This window comes from Schistosoma mansoni, assembly GCF_000237925.1.
Source record: "Schistosoma mansoni, WGS project CABG00000000 data, supercontig 0049, strain Puerto Rico, whole genome shotgun sequence".
In the NCBI taxonomy this organism is placed as follows: Eukaryota; Metazoa; Platyhelminthes; class Trematoda; order Strigeidida; family Schistosomatidae; genus Schistosoma; species Schistosoma mansoni.
In genome coordinates, this window is record NW_017386028.1 from 159,670 (window position 1) to 181,230 (window position 21,561).

Genomic DNA, 21,561 nt, shown 5'->3' on the forward strand with positions numbered 1-21,561 from the left:
AATAATTGTATTTTTCGAAATCAAACTAGTTTTTGGAATGTTTTCATCGCTAAGACGTTATAACTCATGCACTCATATCTAACATATATGATTTGAAATATTTTGAACTTGACGTGCAAATTTATTTTTAATTAATTAAACTACCTCACACAACAATCAAGATAATCTCCATTGATATTAAAGGTATGTTGGTGGTTGTCACTTTAAGAATGCATACACTGTGGAAGGGTATTCTGTTGTGAATTAAGAAAAGGCCGTATGCCAATTTGTTATGATTTGATGTCCGGCTTTTATCACGTGAATTATCCTCTAATCGAAATACGACTTGTTTAATCTTATCACTGTACCAAATCAATGACGTTCGACCAGTATGAGCAGTCTAGCGTCATTATTGTTCCCTTGTCAACTTAGCCCTTCCAATTGGGTCCAGAACACCAATTGCAGCTTCTGCTATGCGAATCATTTATTTCAAGCATACTCGGTTTATATACCAGACAGATAGACCACATCACACCATCAAATAGAAAATAAAATTTGTACAAGATCAAGTCAAATGTGGCTGTGAACGTGGAAGGCTATAATTAATAAACTGAATATAATTTAGGAACAGTAATTCGTATTATAATAATCCATAGGACAAAATGAAGCTTATAATAAGATGAATATAGATATACATAATCTAATTACTCAATAGTTAAGCAATAAGAATATATATAGAATAATCGTCCATTAATATGTCCTGGGAGTTACCTGTACTTATGTCTTCACAAGGATATAGCATATTCCTTTTCCATATAGGGTGAACTGTATTGATAAGGTAGTGGTAGAAGGTAGTCGACAAAAAACTCTGCTTGACGTAGATTTCATGCTATTTGTCACTGGTCAGTAAGGTGTACCTGTAATCTTGAGAGATCTGATATTCTGTAATAGTATCGATCCCGTGTCATCTAGATTTACAGTCAAAGACGTTACCATTGAATTTGTCACTGCTCAATGATTAATCATTTGGAAGATATTGATGGAGTTTTGTTCTCTGAGCTGGATGGTTTGGTCTTGCCAAAATCACCCACCTGAGCTACAAATCTTCTCCACCATTTGGAAGACATGACAGTACTCTTTTTTAAAAGCTTAAAATACATCATATTGAAAATTTAGATATTCACATGAAAATACTTGTTATAAGCTTGATCTTTAATACTTAAGTAAAACTTTTCAATGAAAAAAAAATCAATCATACTAATCTGGAACATTGACTAGGTAATTAGTAACAATATAAATGCTTGAAGTTAATTTTTATGCATTTACAATGATTTAATATTGAATTCTATTAAGATAAATGATGATGTTGAAATTGTGCAGATTGTTTCATTGAATCATTTCATTTTCTTCAACAATGAAATAATCATATGCTTCTTTCAACAACAAAAAAAAGAAGAAAAAAAAATCGATTGTCTCTAAGTAAGGTTATTAATTCACTATGAATAATAATTACCTACTTAAATCTATTAATAATACATAAGTAGAATATAATGAAAATAAATTGGTTGAACATTTCAAGAGAGAGAGGGGGGGAGAGAAAGAAAAAAAATAGAAAGAAACGATTTTTGAAATCTCAATAAATCAAAAGTGTAATCTAAAATGTGAATAAAGTTTGTATAAATTAAGATCAAATTGAATATTTATTATTCATTAAAATGAAAATGGAAAAAAATCTATGTATATTTTGAAAGTGAGTTGTTGATCATTTGAAAATTTAGAACAACATATATAAGTGAACAATATTGTTTTCGATTAGATCCTCATCAGGCTTTACTCTAATATACAGTAATATTTATATGCATATAGAAGTTATAAGATTACGATCTTATAACTTCTATGGATGTTATTTCAGTGTCTATATTTTTTTCTAATCATTGACCTATTTCCCTATTATGTAACATTGATTCAAGCCTGTTATTATTCTTATCACAACTAGTACACCTGTCATTACACTATCAATTTGTACTTTTCACTTATTATTATTTTTAATTATGTAATCTATTCCACTGTTATCATTGACTCATAAACTGCCTTGATTGGTTTAATAATTTCGTATATGCATATAAATATTACTGTATATTAGAGTAAAGCCTAATGAGAATCTAATCGAAAACAATATTTTTCGCTTATATATGTTGTTCTAAATCACAATATGGGAATTTTTCAAACCTTTGAAAATTATGATAGTGCCGTAGTTTTTTATGGAGAAAAATGTTCAATTTTTAGTGGATAAACTATTTTTTTTAAAAATTAAGATGTCAAACAATGAAGACGTAAAGGTGAGGATTGGTAAAACAAGGATAACATTCCTATAGTTGAAGAACATATGAAACTCAAAACAACTGTCAATTAATATCAAAGTCACAATCTTCAATACGAACGTCAAGATAGTTCTACTGTACGGAACTGAAACTTGGAGAACTACCACAACCATCATCAAAGAAGTACAAGAATTTATAAACAATTGTGTATGCAAGATATTCAATTTCCATTGAACAGATACCATCAGAAACAGTCTGCTGTGGGAGAGAACAAACCAGATTCCAATTGAAGAGAAAACTAGGGAAAGACAATGGAAACGGACAGGACATACATTGTGGAAATAATCAAATTGCATCACGAAGCAAGCACTAACTTGAAATCGTGAAGGGAAACGGAAAAGATAAAGGCTAAAGAATACACAGCGTAGGGAATTGGAAGCAGATATGAAAAGGACGAATAGCAACTGGAACTAACTGGAAAGGATTTTCCAGGACAGGGTTGGATGGAGAATACTGATGATCGGCCTACGCTCCTCCACGAGGGGTAACAGGCGTAAGTAAGTAAGTAATGTCAGATAAATTCTGTCATATTGAATTCTATGATATTCTTGAGCTAATTAAAATTGCCTCAGGATTAGAACCACATTGGAAATGTAACTTCTACCAACAACGTTGAGATAAGGAGATGACTTCTTTTAATAGTAAAGTTTTAAAAAGTCAACATGGACAGGAGAGTAAAGAAATATTTGAAACTAAGTTGTTTTAAACACTAAGGAGAGTCAGATTTATTTTCTATTCCATAAATTTAAGTTGTTCTACAGTGATATAAGAATTGGTAAGAGACTAGTTTTATGCTCATATGAGTTATTATTCTGAAATGTTCATTTTAAGAAACTTGAAACTAAAGGAGTGATTTCTGTGATTTTGTGCAATGTCAAGGACATCTTGTTGAAGAACTTTGAATATAAGATTGACTTGTAGTATAGATCTTGAGTAAGATATTTCTTAAATGTTGAGTCTCAAGTTGACTTCTGATATAAGTGGTTCTGATTATTGAAAAAACTATCACTTTATACTGCTTCATTGTTTGCCTAAAGTGATTAGTACTACGGTGACTTATCTGTACTAGTGAAGTATTATGTGATGGGAATTACCCTGAATATTAATTTATATATATATATATATATATATATATATATATATATATATGAGATAGAGTGACTTGTAGTTAGTATACATATGTAGAGGGCTTTATATGGTTGAAATGAGATCTCTTGTAAAGGTAATGTCTTTATATTCAGGGCTGATCTTCTAAATGAACGGAAAATGTTCGAAAACGCTAAATATTGCACCTATGCCGAAGCCCTTAACCGATAGACCACTGAGCTGGCATCCAACAGGGTTAATGTCTAACTTCAACTGATCCACGAAGTTGAGCAACCATTCACCAATTGTCTTCAGTGAGTTCCTATCTCACAACAGACGTTGTTTTGAACTCCACTGGTCACTGCTTCTCACTAGAGCTCCTAGATATACTTCTCGAAGTCACTAGTGAGCATATGATTATAGTTAGCTATCAAGCGTTCAAGGTAAATAAATCTTAAATCATGGAGATAGCATTGAAATTAGTTTGAAGGGAATGATGAATTTCAAGTTCAAGGTTATTTAAGAATTACGCGACATAGCTTAAGGCTAATTGATTGCATAGAATGTTTGCATCTGGGTTTGATTTTAATGAAAAGTTTGAAATATTATTATTATTATTATTTGAAATATTATTATCCTTATTTACATATTCATTCTACTGTTGTTTTGCTTGTAGAGTAGAAAAAGTACTTCCTGTTTAGCAGTAAACAAAACACTGTCTGAAATGTGTTAATTTATTTGACATAAATTAAAGCATGATTTAAATACTAATGTACGTAAGACAAAAGCAACTGAATCAATGAATTGTAAAAATGGTGCATTTAATTGATACACCAATCAGTGGTCATAAACTTTTCTGTTAATATGTTCATTTCGAAGCGAAGTGTTCTTGTACCTGAAGTTTGTGCTGATGATGTCGTTCAGAATAACGATGAAAGCTCCACGACCAGGCCATCCAGCTCAGACAACGAAAGTCCATCAAAATCATCCATCTGAGCTACAAATCTTCTCCACTATCTCAATATGTTCATTGTCATTCTGCACTAATTCGTCACTAAAAGATAACATGTGATTTTCTTTCCTGATCCTAATGCTGGTCAAATCCAACCAATCGACTGTGGATATTTTTGATTCACGTTGTAGGGCTTCTTTGCAGGTAGAGTCTCCAGTCGTAAAGTTTATAAATAAATGATTGAAAACATAGCTCTCAGTGTAATTTAGAAATTGGTGTTGAGTTCCTATGGTTTTCATTAAGCCTTTATCAATGCAAAGATGACGAAAGTACACCATGTTTAGGTCTTTATTCATTATGTAGTAAATGTTGATTGATGAGCCTTTTTTGATCGAATAGTTTGTGTTGATAAGGTATGCAATTATTGACTTTCTTATGAATCCACTACTAGCGTTTTTCAACCATGTAGTATTACATTTTTGAACACTCGTAGAAAGAATATACTTTTATTGATCGATGTTTCTAGCTTTACAGAAGCAAATGAATTGATTAATGCATATTGAAGTAGTCAGATGAGAGATCTTATCCTTAAACTTATTCATAAACATAGATTGACTAGAGAACATTAAACTAAACGTTGATGCGAGTTAAGGTCGGCAAGGTAAATAAGTCAGTGCGTCTTCAAATCTGCCCGCCGTTTCCTTTTTGCGACCTTGAAAGGCCTGACACGAGGCGGTCATTCCGTATTTGATTTGTTGAGGGTCGGTTGTTTGTTTTTGGGTTGCACGAATGTCAGGTTTTCTCGTATTTGCGTCGTTTTTGGCTGTAGTAAATTCTCAAAGTCAGTGCCAAAAGCGTTTATTTAGCTTCCTCTGTTTTGTAGTGTACAATTTGGCTCCCTTGTTGCTTCGTAACTTGACCTGGGATACCAATTACCCTACTGAACCTCACTCTCCTTGTTTAAAATTTATAGGGGTCCACAAAACTGCGTATTGAGTATAAATTATCAGTAAAAGATACTCTGAATTTGTGTGAATCATTGTTTTTTGCAAGAATTAAGACAACATGACGAGTAACCCGTAAGTCCTGAATGTTTGTAGTCCTTTCTTCAGTTACTGAAGGATTATCGCATGAAATAGCTGTTTTTCTGATAATTAACGAGTGATGTTTGTAGTGATTTATGTTCCAGAGACATTTTGATCGACTTAAATGAAGCGTTTCAACGCATAATACTGAGCAGGCGTTTTGGAAGCTGGATTGAATTCGTTAGTGTGTTTAAGGAGTTCCAAGAAGTATGGATGCATAATCCTATTCCTTCTCAGACTACCCATACGCATTACATTCACGGCGAAAGTAAACTGCTGAAGGACGTGCGATTTAAGTACAGTTTTGTGGTGTTTCATTGCACTTTTTGGTCATCGGCGTAAACCACAAGTTCTATCAGTGAATAAAAAACCGTGAGAACTTTAACTAACATGTGACGTTTAAGGTCTAAGTTTCGAAACTACCAATCAAGGTTCCGTGTGAAATTGGACGGTGATGAATATGTCATAATGTCACACAAGATGCTTCACAATCATCCGTGTAGTAGTTCATGGATGCTTTGCGATCCATGGACCAGAAAGTTGTCCGCCGAAGAAAAAGAAAAGTTGAAGCCCGTGATACTACAATCAGCGTCAGTAGAAGAATTAATAGAATGTATTAAATACCGAACTGGTAAACAGGTTACTGCAGCTGATGTGAAGACTATGAGAGCTCAACTCTCCACAGGTAATTGTGTAAAAGTATATTTCAGGTTGTTATACACGAATGCAAGTATTATTACTTAAAAATCATCAATAACTAGGTAAGACTGCAATTTGTCAAACATTTCTATTCGTACAGTCCTCCTTACGATCAGTATATTCGAATGAATAATTGGAGTGGCATTGTTTCCTAATCACATGGTCTCCGGAGCGAAGCATATAATAACTAAAAAGATGTAACACTTGGAGAAGGTTGGCAGTGGTGAACGTGGAGATATTCATTCAATCAAATGGCATGACTCAGTGTTACAGACGTGCTCATTATGTTTAACTTATTTATGTTCACATTAAATATATTATTCTATCCCAAGCATAAATGTGTTCTTCAGATGTACTAAGTATTATTGTTAGTCTTCACGATACGATGAGTCAGTGTAAATGGTGATGCGATGTTCACGTAAGATCTTACAGACTAGGCAATCAAACGATAAATTTGCCGTTATCGGACAACGTCTATTACCAAAGTAGTATTAATACCGAACTAGACTATACACATACTAAAAAAATTTAAAGTGCGGAAAACTACAGTTGTTATATTTAGATTACTTATTAGATTAATAAACGCGGTAGTAGTCAATACAAAACACAGTTATCGCCAATGTGTAAATTGTTTCTCCGCATAAACTTCCATATTAAGAAATTCGCCAAATTGTTCACCTGCATAGACTTGATTATTACAAAGATTTGAGCCTTTCAATTAGTTGACAGAAGTCATAAGTTGTATAACGGAAAATGTATAAATAGCTTGCCCAATGCAATTCTGAAAAACAACAAATCAATCGTGAAAGAAAAGATTAAACCTCGTTATCGGTATCAAATTCAATAGGTAAATGAAATAGCAATTGATAGGATGTAACTGTAAGTGTTTTACTTGCCGTAAACAGTGCTCTTCATTTTCTAACCTTCCTACAATTTCATCTAATTATTCGGTATTAACAAACTTCAGGCATCAAATGAAGGTACTCACAAACTTTAATTAGTTATATGAAATTTAAGAGAAATCCAATTACAACGTTCATAATACTGTTTGCAGTTCACTGTTTACATACAATAATGAAATAACTGGTAAGCACTATTTAGCGATTACTCGTCAACACACATTAACACTTTGTTTATGATTTGGTCAGTGATTTCAGATTCTATTAACAGAAATTTATATTTTAATCCTATACGAGACATAGTAAAATAGTATTATTTACGACATGTTTTAGTTACCATGCTCATAACAAACACGCATCGCTTTATTTAAGAAGAGTATTTGGTTAACTTATGTGGCACTTACAGTAATGTTCTACACAATTCCTGTACAAATTCAGAAAGCGGGCAGAAAAATTTATCAACACCAATTGTTACTTGCATAATTTTTCTTTCTCACATTACGTAATAATATATCAGTCCAGTTGACAACGATGATACTTATCATGGATAGAACTGTTTACGGCTGTATATTAATAGTTCATATCGTAATGTAATGGCTTACATCACCCCAATTTTCAAAGGAGGTCGACGCAGTGAACCCTCAAGCTACCAACCAGTGTCCCTTCTCTCCATACCTTCTAAAATTATGGAATCTCTAATATACGATGGTATGCAAGAATACTTATCATCCTTAAACTTCTTCTCACCTCAACAGCATGGTTTCAGAAAAGGTCATTCTTGTATAACCAACCTACTGACTGCGGTGGATAGATGGACAACCATCCTTGATCGCAAGGTGAAGGTTGACGTCATTTACCTTGATTTCTCAAAAGCTTTTGATAGGATCAACCACGTATGTCTTATCAATAAGCTTAGACGATTGGGTATCAAACCCCCTTTGATTGACTGGCTCACTTCATATCTAGAAAACCGACATTTTAAGGTCAGGGTTAACTTCACTCTCTCTCTCAGGCTATGGAATGTCCTAGTGGGGTCCCCCAGGGCTCAATACTAGGACCTCTTCTTGATTTACATAAACGATCTTCCTCAACAAGTTTCATCTGACTTATTGCTTTTCGCTGATGATGTGAAACTTTGGAGAGAGATACGTAACCATAAGGATATACTAGTACTTCAGGAGGATCTGACCCGACTTCAAAGTTGGGCAGACGACAACGGACTTACCTTCAACACTTCAGTGCAAAGTAATCCATCTGCGACATGTTGCAGACTATAGTTACAACTTAGAAAACTCCTCTCTGGAAGTATCCCAAGTCGAAAAAGATTTAGGAGTGTTGGTACCCTGCAACCGGAAGTCGTATGCGAACTGTGACAAAAACGCCTTTCAAGCAAACCTTGCACTGGTAACATTGAAGCGCATTTTTGGCCAGTTTGATGGTAAAACCTTCCACATAATCTTCAACAGTCTTATTCGTCCCCATTTACAGTACAGAAACAGTATTTCCTTCCTCCCTCCAAAAGGATAAGGATACTCTGGAACGTATCCAACGTCGAGTCACGAAATCAGTTCGGGGACTCAAATTCAAGCCTTATAAAGAGCGCCTCCAGTCACTTAACCTTTACCCGTTAGAGTATAGGCGTGTCAGAGGTGACCTTCTTATGACTTACAGTATCCTTAACACTTCTGGTCATCCCCTTAAACATCTTCTTAAGCTTAGTCACAACATTAACCTAAGGGGTAACACCCAGAACCTGGAGACCGAACATAGCAGGACAGACTGCAGGCACAACTTCTACTCCTTAAGAGTTGTCAAATGCTGGCATTCGCTGCCGACTGAGCTAGTCCGAGCGACTTCCCATGAGTCCTTTAAGAGGAAACTTGACTTATTCTTAAGGACTAAGGATAACTTATCATGATTTACCAAATTCTTTTTTTTCCTCTATCATCGTTAATATACCTAGGTTTTTGCCTAGAGGTATTGGTGATCCACTGCTACTAGACACGGAAGCCCGTTAAGCGAAAGCTTCTTCTATTCCGTCCACAACCATTTGAACTATATATTGACGTTCACTAGGAAGCAGGAGCGATTTGAAACAATAACACTACAATCAGGACCGGTAAGTGCCGTTGAAGTAAGAACACAGTGTACTGGCACAACAGATATATTTTTAAAATTGAAAGACACGGTTCGAGTACAAAAGGGGAAACTTACTACAAAATAGTTTTATTCATTGTTCTGCTCGTTCAGATCGCGTAGGGCTTCTTCATCTTTTTCCAGTGCGTTTACTCTTTGTTGCCCTGCAATAGAAAAACAAACTCGCATTAGAAACGTCGCAGGGAATGGTTATTATTACCATTACAAGTTTCATGAATAGTTTGACTCTCAACTGCTTCAATTACAATTTATAAAGAACTACCAACACACATGTTCATCATTACCATAATAAGGGAGGTGAGTCATATGTCAATTATTTTACAGCTTGTTTTTGCTTGAAACTATAATTTCGGTCTATTTTTGACTTGATAAATGATGAATTTCACTTGCCTGAGTTTGCATTGTTACAAATTACCAAGTTAGGCTGGCTAAACATTCATCCAGGTTGTCAGCTCCAAATACGTCAGGCAACCAATAGACTGCAATAAACGCCATGTAACACGTATAAATTTTACAAAAATTAACATGTGACGGAAAAATACTGAGATTAGCCGATAAAAAACGACATTACAAATCCGCGACAACATGTAACACATAAGCGAGAATCAATGACATGACTTTTCGACCATGCCTTAAGGTCTCTAGAGGGGATTTAAAAACCTACTCTTTGATCAAATAGGTTCATTTTACATTAGTTTATTTTAAACTACCGATGTCTAATGTAGTTATCGATCAAGTTTTTTTATATCAAAACAAATATCATTTTTGGGTTGTAGCTAGCAATGTCTTCAAGATGCACGTTTGATTCTATTTGAAGTCTATCAGCTGGATATATCTACAGTCCAATTTCGACGTCCACATGTACATATAGAATTGACTCCAGCACGTATCAGTTGAAACTTCAAGTTGTTATCTACTACTCTATTAAGTTAAGATGATCACCAAGTAGTTCAACTAGTATGAAGATGTTGACCCAGATCCGGTAGTAACATACATTTTTAATTATAGAAGGGGTTTTGTGGAGATTTAGTATTATCATAGTTGAAAGCGTGAGTCAATTGAAGGTAGACCACCATGGAAAACTTGGAAACACTGGACGGCCGCTTCGTCCTATTATGGGACTCCTCAGCAGTGCGCATCCACGAACCCGCTCTCGCGAGATTCGAACCCAGCACCTACCACTCTCGAGCCGAAGCCCTTAACCGACAGACCACTGAGCTGTTATCCAACTAAAAGGATACTAAATCTCCACAAAACCCCTTCTATAATTAAAATAATCATATGCTCACTAGTGACTTCGAGAAGTATATCTAGGAGCTCTAGTGAGAAGCAGTGACCAGTGGAGTTCAAAACAACGTCTGTTGTGAGATAGGAACTCACTGAAGACAATTGGTGAGTGGTTGCTCAACTTCGTGGATCAGTTGAAGTTAGACATTAACATCGTAGGATGCCGGCCGGCTCTGTGGTCTATCGGTTAAGGGCTTCGGCTCGAGACTGGTAGGTGCTGGGTTCGAATCTCGCGAGGGCGGGTTCGTGGATGCGCACTGCTGAGGAGTCCCCTAATAGGACGAAGCGGCCGTCCAGTGTTTCCAAGTTTTCTATGGTGGTCTAGCTTCAATTGACTCACGCTTTCAACTATGATACATACATTTTTGTTTATTAGACATACTGTACATCCGATAAAATTAAGGTTGACAGAGCAGATGTTGACTCATTATCCTACTGGTTGAAGGTAGAATGTTCGAACAACTCGCTAATTAATTGGTACATTTTCAGTTACACGAGCGAATTTCCAAAATTTATCATTAGAAAATAAGAAAATTAATATGGTAACGAAAGTAACGTCACTGTTATTGAAGAGGAGCTTAGATCCAGTCGGCCATGTTGCGAAAACAATCGGATTATAAAGATTAGAGAACTGCCTATCCAGATATTACCTGACTGTAATAAGTGTTTATTTGTACAGTATTATTATGACTCAACAATTAACAACGAAAAAAGAATTAATCTCGAAGTACCTTTAATTGCTGATACAGACCCTCCCTCGTATATGTACCGAGTCAACACTTGTGGAACGGAAGAAAGAAAATAATTTATGTTTTCAGGTAGTTCTACAAAAAACTTAATGTTTGGAAGTACCACCAATTTACAATATCATGAATTAGAAATCAGTCTTAATAATTTTTAGTCTTTTAAAGGAAAATATTTCACTGCATTAACATTAACAGATTGCTAATACCACCTTTGAAGTACACTTATGATGGATACGATATAATAGCAATATTTAATCTATAATTAAAGTTTAGTAATAAACACTCAAATCATGATGTTTAGTATACTTACATGGTTTTTATTTGAATTTTTAACAGGTGAAAGTACACAAGCTGAAATGCTGCACTGTGATTGGTTGGATTATTGTATAAGCTTTAGTAGTCATGTGACCATAGCTAATTCTTATTGGATAAGAATGGATAATGAATTTTAAATATCAAGTCGAATTCTTGCTATTTTAATATTGAAAAAAGATTACTGAAACATTAGAAAAAACAAATAATAAACAGAATAATACATGAATGATTTGCGACAAACAGTTGATTTGAATTTGTTAATAAATATATAATGTAATGTAACGTAATGAGAATGGTCATTACCAATAATAATGTGCTTATTTACCAAATTTAATGATTATTTGCTATTACTAGCGTCATTAATTTAAGACGAAATACTGCAAACTACAAATTACCTGTTTTTTCTTCTTACAAATACATTCAAGACAAGGAAAATAGATAAAATCAATAATTAAGAAGACTACAGAATGAAATTGAAAAGTCCTTCAACAAGTTACATCTCCACTGATCCAGTAGTTTTAGAGACATTGAAAAAAGCACAAGAATTACAATTGGAAATGAATTCAAAAAAATATACTAGTCATTCGAATAAATTAACCTTTTCAACAAACAAACACTCTAGTAGTATACCACCACCAACAAGAAAATATTCTTTGTCAATACCATCAAAGTTGAGTGATACAACAGGTCAAAATATTTCAAAAAATTTGGATACATCACAAAATTACCAACAAGTAGGTGGTTTTATATTTTCGTTTTTTTTATCTCTTTTATATCCTAATTTCACATTCCGCCTAGCAAATTATTATTTTTACTCATTGTCGTTTTGGAATGTTAATTTTTCAAGGTAGATTTTATGAAAAGTTTTTGTTGTTTACAGCTCTACACGTTGATATTATGTTTGTTACAGTCACTGGTGTGCTAGATCTTCAAACTCCAGGTTGTTCCTATGCTACATGAATGTGTATTGTCCAATTCTATGAGTACTATTCTCATATTTGAATTATTGATAAATATAAAGTTGGATTTTTTACTGTCGAGTTAGTCACTGAACCATAATCTATGTCAAGTTTCAGTCCTTTTGTAAACAATTGGACACACACAAATACACTCAAGAATCATTTATGATTTCAACTCATTCTTAGTATTGTTAAGTAATCTGATTTACGACGTATAGTCAACTGACTTATCAAAATATCTTTTTTCATCCATTATACAGAATTTGCTTGATACAAATGCGTGACAGAGAATTCTCCCTACAAAACAAAATGATGATTAGATGAAGGAATAATCGATAGGAAATACGAAAAAAATGGTAATAAGCAATATTAGTGGATACAGTTGTAATATGAATGAAATCATCAAAAATTTCCGTCATTTTCAGCTCCTAAATTTTATTTATTGAAAGCCACAAAAGCAAAAGACAATAGGTTTGTCATTGATTTGTATTATAAGTAATGACTAGGACAGTTTTATACACTACAGTTACATGACTTATAAGATTTAATCCATAAAATAGCGTGCAAACAGATATTAACCCAATAAGTTAACCTTCAGTTTTTCATTAATACGTCATAAACTAACTGTTTTCCCACTAGTTTCCGAAACTCAGTATCACGTACTCAGCATTACCACTGTTTACAATTCATCCCTCGAATATTGATTAATTTTGGCTCATTAACGAAGTGTAGATTTATGTACTCAGGTTTCATCTGCTTTTTGTGAACACGATACTAAGTGGTTATTTGGAACGAATTATGTTCATCTGAGTTTGAAGTTATGGATCGTTCTGAGCTTTGAGAAACCAGCTCTCTTAAACATTGGGAGAAATCAGTCACACATAAAAGTTGTTCATCCAATTTTTATGATCAAAATTAAATTACGCAAGACAGAAGGCGGTTTAGATTCGTATGAGTCATTCTAGCTGTCACCATACTTAGATTGGTTTCGTATTTCACACCGCAATCAGCACCCACACAAATGACAACATACTCAAACTTTCCGACCAGATTGATTTCATTTTCTCCTACGTTTTCAGTTAGTTCTCTATTTCTGGAGAGTACCTGGGTGATTTATCCGGACAGAACATCTTGTAAAATTTTATGGTTTGAAACTCCCTTTAGGCTTTCGTTACGTTAGATCGATTAGTGTTCGCCAACCATGAATTACAGGGCGATACAATTGAAGTTTCTGGATCAATAAACCAACTGAAACGTTTTCGAAGTGCTCAAGTTGTTTTGATGATCGCCAGTTAATATCTTATGAACTTCATAGATTGGTTATCCGATAATAGGTTTACTACTGGTAACGGATCAGATGAGGTTAAACAGCTTCTGATGGTTATTATATGAAGCTTCTATTCTTATCTCATCAGATAATTCTAACGATTAACCTTTAGACCCCTGAGACGGCATCCAACCAATCAAACTGATTCGCAGTTGTTTCTACTATCCATTGGACTGATTAATTTATCAAAATCCCTTGGTTCGGCATCAAGTATATCACTGATTGTAGTATTGACTAGGTGTTTGTAAACTATGGTAAACTTTAATAAGATAATTTCTTGGCAACTAAGGAATCATTCATCCATGAAAAAAGAATATTCATATGAATCGTACAATATGAATAATTTATTAATTGTTCAACCAATACAATGTGAGCGAGAATGTGTGAAATAGTTGGTTGCATGACTGGTAATGACAAATGATCAGAAGGAAATGTAAATGGATGAATGTTAATACTATTCGGTTGTTGAATTATTTACTTATTCATTTAGTGCCAATATACCGTGAAATGGGTTGTGATCTTATCACAATCTATGAACTATTGAAGCCATGTGATTCTAAGGTCATCCAGCTGATAAATACCATGTAAATTCCTTTAGTTATGAACTCTGTCGATGTTCTAATTTATCATTCTTATCTGAATTTCTTCGTGAATGATATTAAAGGATGATTAAAATTGAATGTAAACAATGAGGAATAAGATCCAGATTGCTAATTCGTTTATCTAATAATTAATTATTATGTGCTTCCCCTAAGATGTCGAGGTCTTCATAATCCAGTCAACCATCAGAAGAAAGGGGGGAGAGTAAGTAGTATTGTATGATCCCGGACCTTACTTGGAATGCGTCTGTCAGCTGTCCTCCATTCACGAATTTGCAGTGTAATCCATCGTACGAATTCTGTATGATATTGACGACTTTCACAGGTGCACCATAGTGTCGAAGAAGGTTCCACATGATTGTCCTATCCACGCTGTGATTTATAGTGACAAGTTCCACTCAAGTGATTGTTCGACGATGATCCGTAGTGTCGCGATTTGGTCTGTGCACGACCAATCCTTATGGAATCCAGCTTGTTGATCTGGAAGTTGGGCGTCCACTGAATCTTTCATCCGGTTCAGTAACATTCTTTTGAAAACTTTTCTTCTTATCAATGGTAGTTATACATTTGCTCAGATCTCCCTTCTTTGGTACCTTGATGAGGTATGCTTCTTCCTAGTCTGTCTGTAGTACTTCTTCTTCCTCCCAAATCTTCCTGAATAGGACGTGGAGCGCATTTACAATTACTTCTGTGTCTGACTCTAGCGCTTCAGGCGGTATGTTGTCAGGTCATACTGCTTTCCGACTCTTTATTTGTCTGATGATCATGGTGGATTCTTCGACCGGTGGTGGAGTGACAACTATAGGAAGGTGTGTGTATTGCTTCGACAGGCGGTGGGTTCAGTGAAGCTAGTCTATTCAAGAGTTCTTCATAGCATTCTGCCTAACTGTTTCAATGTTTTTGAATATCAGTGGTTGTCTTGCCTTCTTTGTCCTTGACCGATCTCTCTCGTTTACTATATTTCTCTGCTAGTTTCTTCGTTGTATCCTATAGCTGTCTCATATTTCCTTCTGTTGTAGCTTTTCCGCTGTCGCTGACAGGTATTCCTCACATTTTCTCTTGTCAACTCTAATACTCTTGTTCAATTGCTTGTTTGCTCCGGTGTATTCAGCTTGTGCCTTGACTTTCTCTGCTCTTGTTCGACTGTTGTTAATTGCTGTCTTCTTGTTCTTCCTTTATTTAGTCTTGTCCACGGTTTCCGTAGAGATCCATTCCTTATGATGATGCTTGTTGCGGCCCAGAACCTCCTGACACGTTGAAGTTAATGCTTCCTTGATCCCTTTTTAGTTGTCCTCCATCGTAGTTTCTTCTTTCATCGGATCGTGTAAGGCTTGGAAGCTGTTGTTGAGAGTTATCTTGGATTCGTTGAGTTTGTTAGTATTTCGTAGGGAGGCTGTAAACAATCTGTTCAATGCACATGAGTTTGCAAATATCTCCATTCTCGTTTTTATCACCCATTCCATGTCGTCTCATGGTATCTTCATGTTCGGTGTTGTTCATTCCCACTTTGGCGTTAAGGTCTTCCATCAGAATGGTGAGGTCGTTTCATGGGCACTTTGCTATGATTGATTGTATCTTCTCATGGGATTGATCCTCATTGTCGTCGTTGCTATGATTGGTGGGTGCATAACACTGGATAACATTCATTGTGATCCCCTCCTTCTTTGTTTGTAATGGTGTTTTGATTATTGTGGATGCATGGGATTCCCATGCTATAAGTGCATTTCGTGCTTGTTTGGACAGCACCATAGCAACTTCGGAGTACAGTAGCATCTTTTCCGTATCTAGCCTTTGCTGTTCATCTTGGGTCGAATGGGTTTCACTGATTCCGAGAACCGCCAGGTTGTATCTCTTCATTTCCCTTGCTATTTGGCTGGTCTTTTTGATTTCCCACATTGTCCGATAATTCCATATACTTATATTAATAGTTGCCTTATTTGTTAGGATGGGTAACGGCTTCGTGACTTCTGAAGTATCTCGGCTTCACCATGAGGTGTCATAATTCTTCTGATTGAAGATCTTTCAACTTCCAATGCAGAGTTTTGATGGATTAAATTGTTTATTATGGTTAGCGTTTTTTGCAGCAAGGTTATTTTCTACGAGATATGTTCGCTAACCACATGTGCAACTCTCCTCCTTTGGGTGGGCTTGAGAACGGCAGTAACTCTAGAAGAGCTACAGGTGGAGTTGGGTCACAAACTAGTAACTTGAAATTTGATATTGCTACTCCGACCAAGAACTACATTTAAATCCATCTTCAATTGATATTCTAGCGTAGGAGTCAAGGTAATTTTTTAGATGTTTACTGACATAAGTCCTATTCATTAACCAATGAGATGAACAATAAATGATTACAAGGTCAGGTCAACAAAATAGCCAATACAATAGTGGATAAAGGCATTAATATCAGATCCATCATCAACGACCAATCAACGTCCCAGATTACTAGCTGAATCAATTAAGGAACATATGGAAAAAATCTTAATAGGCCACACGCTTTTTTCTAACGTTTATACTGGTAATTATCACTTCGGAAGGCAATGGAAGATTTATAGATCAATAATAGAACTTAGCAAATATAATATTCACCAAATGTAAGTATATACTTAGCGATAAAATTTAATCATATCCCTTACATTTTTATTAAGATGGATTTTTTTAGGCGTTTACTAAACTGCTTTCAATAATAAAACAAAATAGCAACTCCATTGAACGTTTGATTCTAATACTCGATGTTTTATAATAATGTTAAATTTATTTTTCGTTTATTTTAATCACCTTCAAAGCTTGGCTTTATACAACAAGAACATGTTTCAATATATGACTATTTTTAAAAAAAACTTTCTAGAAATATGAAAAAAAGTTGATTGTTGAGGGACTATTGGTGAACTATTTTTAAATATTTAGAAATAATTTGACAGTTTCTAACATTTTACTACAATTCCACGCTAATTAATACAAGATGTAAGATACATTTCAGGCTGACTTGTACTACCGCTAAATACTAATTTTAATGTAAGATATTATTAAATCTGGAATTTCTCATTGGTATCCTGTGTGGAGATCAACTTTTTTAAAATGTAATTCACTTATCAGGTACGTAGCTGTTTACTGAGTCTTAAGTGATATTATCATCCAGTGTGAAAAACATTGATACTATCCACTTTACCAAAGTAAAGTGAATGGAGTGATGAGAAGTTAAAACTTGTGACTCAGTGTCTTAAAGTCAATTGTTCTATACAATGAGTCACTAATGAACGTAAAAACTTAAAATTATATCATATCACTTAAACTATATCTAAAGTAGTTATCTTAGTTCCTAATAGTTGACATTGTTAATACTGATCAACTCATAAACTAACCGAAATTATCCTTAGATGTTATCTATCTTAATTATCGTCTTAAAACACTAATTATGCCGATAGAAAAGCCGAAATATTTCGATAAAACTTAAACAGTCTATCATCAAAGTGGGATGTAATGGTTTTCACATTCTTTTAGATTTTCATACTATTTATTCTATAATTAGATTATAATACAGAATATGTTTATTTACATCAAAATCATAGCATACTTGAGTATCTGTTCTTCCTTTAAGACAGTTTTCATCATAAAATGACATCGGCAATCGAAAAATGACTAAAAATAAGAATACAAAATAAACCATGAATGTACGTGGCTGTAGAATACTAAAGTATGATAAAATAGCTTACATTATGAACTGACTTTAATAAGACAACTGCTGAAAACCAGGAGGCACTAAACAACCATTTCATCTTAGTATGGGACTCTTCACGAGCGCGTATTCACCAACCTACTAAGGATCGAACTCAGGGTCTTCGTTCGAGGTTGAGCAAAACTCTATTCCATTCCATTCACATTATCAGATAGATTGTTAATGTCCAGGTTGAGATTCAAACTCAGTACCCATCACTTCAAATGCATATTTCATTGAGGTAGTGAGTCACAATAACCACATAACTTGTTCAATAGATGTGATAGTATTATTTGTAAGGGTCTGTAGTTTACCGATGATGATATTCAGGACTGTTCTTAAGCATTTTACAACGATAGAAATTGAGAAACTTGGTGATACTTTAAGTTTCCGAGTTTCGGGTATACTTTTCCACTATTACGACATTGTGAATAGGTGTATTTCAAACAACAACGGTAATAACGAATAACTTTAAATACTTCCCCAAGCCTAATCGATGAGTTCAAATGTAAGGAAACAAAGGCTTTATACATAAAATTGATATATACTGACAAAATATTAAATCAATGTTTTTCTTTTCATTTAAAAACTTATCTTGAAGTAAAAAAATGTCTCCCAGTTAGTCAAAAGAAAATCAGATTTCCAAAAATCTACTCCATTTCAACGCTAACGTTTTCCCCTCTAATTATTCCCAGGCTGAAGTTATACTCAACGCTTTCAATGTTTGCCAAGTGTAAAGTAGGCAGCAATTTCAGACATTTTTCTGTCCGTTTTCTGGTTGAGTATCACAAATTAAGGTGTAGTTATCATTGAAGTTTTCGGATGGGTTCAATGAGATGATGCGTTGATATACTGCGGGTAGTTATATCTTTTACTAAATGTTTGAAGAATGAGTGACAGTGGAGTTCTATATATAAGTTTTGTTGAATTTGGGACTCATCATTTGAATATATCTTCATCTCAGTACTTATTTTTTTAAATTCTGATTCATTATCCACTAAGGTACTGAGTCATGATAACCAAACAACTTGTTCAACAGATATGATATTCATCACTGTTTAAAAGGACTGACTGCTTCAAATTATTAACAGACATTACTATTAATTCCTTCTAATTCCTTACTTCATGTATGTCACCTTCAACCTTCTTACAATAGTATTGTTCAACAGTGTGGTTATCGGTTCTAATTCACTACACACAGCTTCGATAGATATCATTCATATTTACGTTACGTGCATGTACCTTTTAGTTTATTCTAAAAACATACATGATTGATTTGAAACAGAAGCTTCACCGCTCAGGTTTATATATTAGTACCAATCAATCAACCAATCAGTTAGTCAATTGAATGTTCAACTATTGATTTATTATACTTTTTCCTACAATTTTTGTTTTCCACCTTATTTCATCAAGAATAAAACATAAAATTCAGGTTTCCTGTTGTTTACTACTTCTTAATCATCTGGAAATAATATGTTTTGTTTAAAAGTATTTATTTTTATATATTTCAACGAATATATAATGATAAACATGCCCATGAACTTTATATTCAGTTATCCTAAATAAAAATGGGCGTTTTCATTTTGTGATAAAAATAAATAGAATTAAAAAAAAGACTTTAAAAGTAAAGCGAACAGTTGAACTTATTATTTTCTGGTTAGCGTTTTTTTAGCGAGTTGGTTTTCTACGGAATGGGGTCGCTAACCCCATGCTCAACCCTCCTCCTTTACCCGGGCTTGGGACCGGCAGTAACCCCCGGAGGAGCTACAGGCGGAGTTTTGAACTTATTATTATTACTAGTTTAAGCTATATGGGAAGAGATAATCTCACTTCCACGATTACTGTATACATATAATAGGTTACACTGTTCGCTATATATATATAAGGTTAACTGCTGTGTGAAAAATGGGAAAATACATATATTAAAGAGTAGTATAAAACCACCCACTCTACTACACTCTTCTGATTAGCATTTTGTTTTTGTAAAAGACTATTTAGTTCAATGAATTCATTGTGATATAGGAAAATGGGAATTATAGATCAAAGATGTAAAAAAAAATTAATTATGAACAAAAATTTAGGTCAATCTTAATTTATTACTGTCGATCACGTTATTTATTCACCCTTATTATTGTTTTTAATATTTATTTATCAAAAGAGTAAGTTAAATCGATTTTCAAGAGGTTATATCAATGGTTACGGTTGTTATCATGAATAATCTTTGAGAGATAAATTTCTAAAGTATAAACATACTCTTGTAAATCAGTGATATGGGAATAAAGTAAAAGAGAAGTAAAAAAAATATCATGGATTGAAAAATAGGCACAACTAAATAGTTGATAAGGCATTTTGTTTGCTCATTTATCTCTTCTTGGAGAAATTCACTAATGAATATTACTAAAAATAGTAGTTAAGTAATATCCACATCAATCTATAAGGTGTATTAGCCATATGAGAATGATTAAAACACTATGACTGTATATTATGTCATAAAATGGTGTCCTTTTTTTTACTAGTTTTCTTCATTACAATTTGTTATAAATAACTTTTGATGGTTATTTGTAATATTCATTTCGTTTATTTGATTTATGAGCTAGATTACAGTTTCATGAAAGTTGTAAACATAATTTACTTCTTAAAATCAATACTTAAAAGTAAATTTTATGAAATTCCAAATAATTAGTTTTGTCATTCTATTTGTTTATCAGTCAAGTTACGGAAGCGACCTTCAAGTGGTATATTTGTTGAAAGAGGTCACTTTCTATCGATCGGAGTAATAAAAATGATCCTTTTTTTAACCACGACCTTGACTCCATTTGGAATTGACATCCTTATATCTATTCACATAGGTAGATCGACTTAATATTGTTCGGTAGTTATTTGGAAGGGCTAGTAAGAACTAAAGTTGTAATTAAAAAAAGAGTAATAAATAATCAGAGTAGAGATTTAACATTCATAAGCTATTCGATCTCTAATGCTTATTTGTATACTATTATTACTTTGGTAGCGAATTTGTTTAGTAACTGTGCGCATAGTATATTTCCATGATTAGGTTTTTCAGCTTCAATCATTTCTCGATACTGAAGGATCATCATCCCTTATCAACCATGGGTCACCATCTCATTCTCAAAATGATCGACACTAAAGGTTGCTAGCTCCTCATGAAAATTTAGAGAAAATATACTCCAAATATAGTTATTATTGAGTATTCGACTATTATTATTTTCAGAATGGGGTTTTGTGGAGATTTTAGTAATTTTATATAGTTGAAATCATGAGACAATTGAAGCTAGACAACCATGGAAAACCCGGAAGCACTGGACGACCATTTCGTCCTATTGTGGGACTCCTACAGTGGCAGTGCGCATCCACGAT

General features: G+C 34.0%; 2 protein-coding genes across 2 annotated transcripts in view; both read left to right on the forward strand.

Annotated features, from left to right (window-relative positions):
- Positions 1-5,963: 5,963 nt before the first annotated feature.
- On the forward strand, positions 5,964-11,723 carry Smp_088180 (hypothetical protein; the record flags this gene model as incomplete). Its single annotated transcript, XM_018790589.1, has 2 exons — positions 5,964-6,168; positions 11,608-11,723. The coding sequence occupies 2 exons, from the start codon at positions 5,964-5,966 to the stop codon at positions 11,721-11,723; spliced, it is 321 nt and encodes a 106-aa protein (XP_018646106.1).
- Positions 11,724-12,053: 330 nt separating this feature from the next.
- The window catches only part of Smp_170150 (hypothetical protein), a gene marked incomplete at both ends in the record, with an annotated part of 41,575 nt that continues 32,067 nt past the window's right edge, over positions 12,054-21,561 (forward strand). The window contains one exon of the mRNA XM_018790590.1: positions 12,054-12,320. Within this exon, the coding sequence (XP_018646107.1) occupies positions 12,054-12,320 (267 nt within the window). The remainder of the gene's footprint in view (positions 12,321-21,561) is intronic.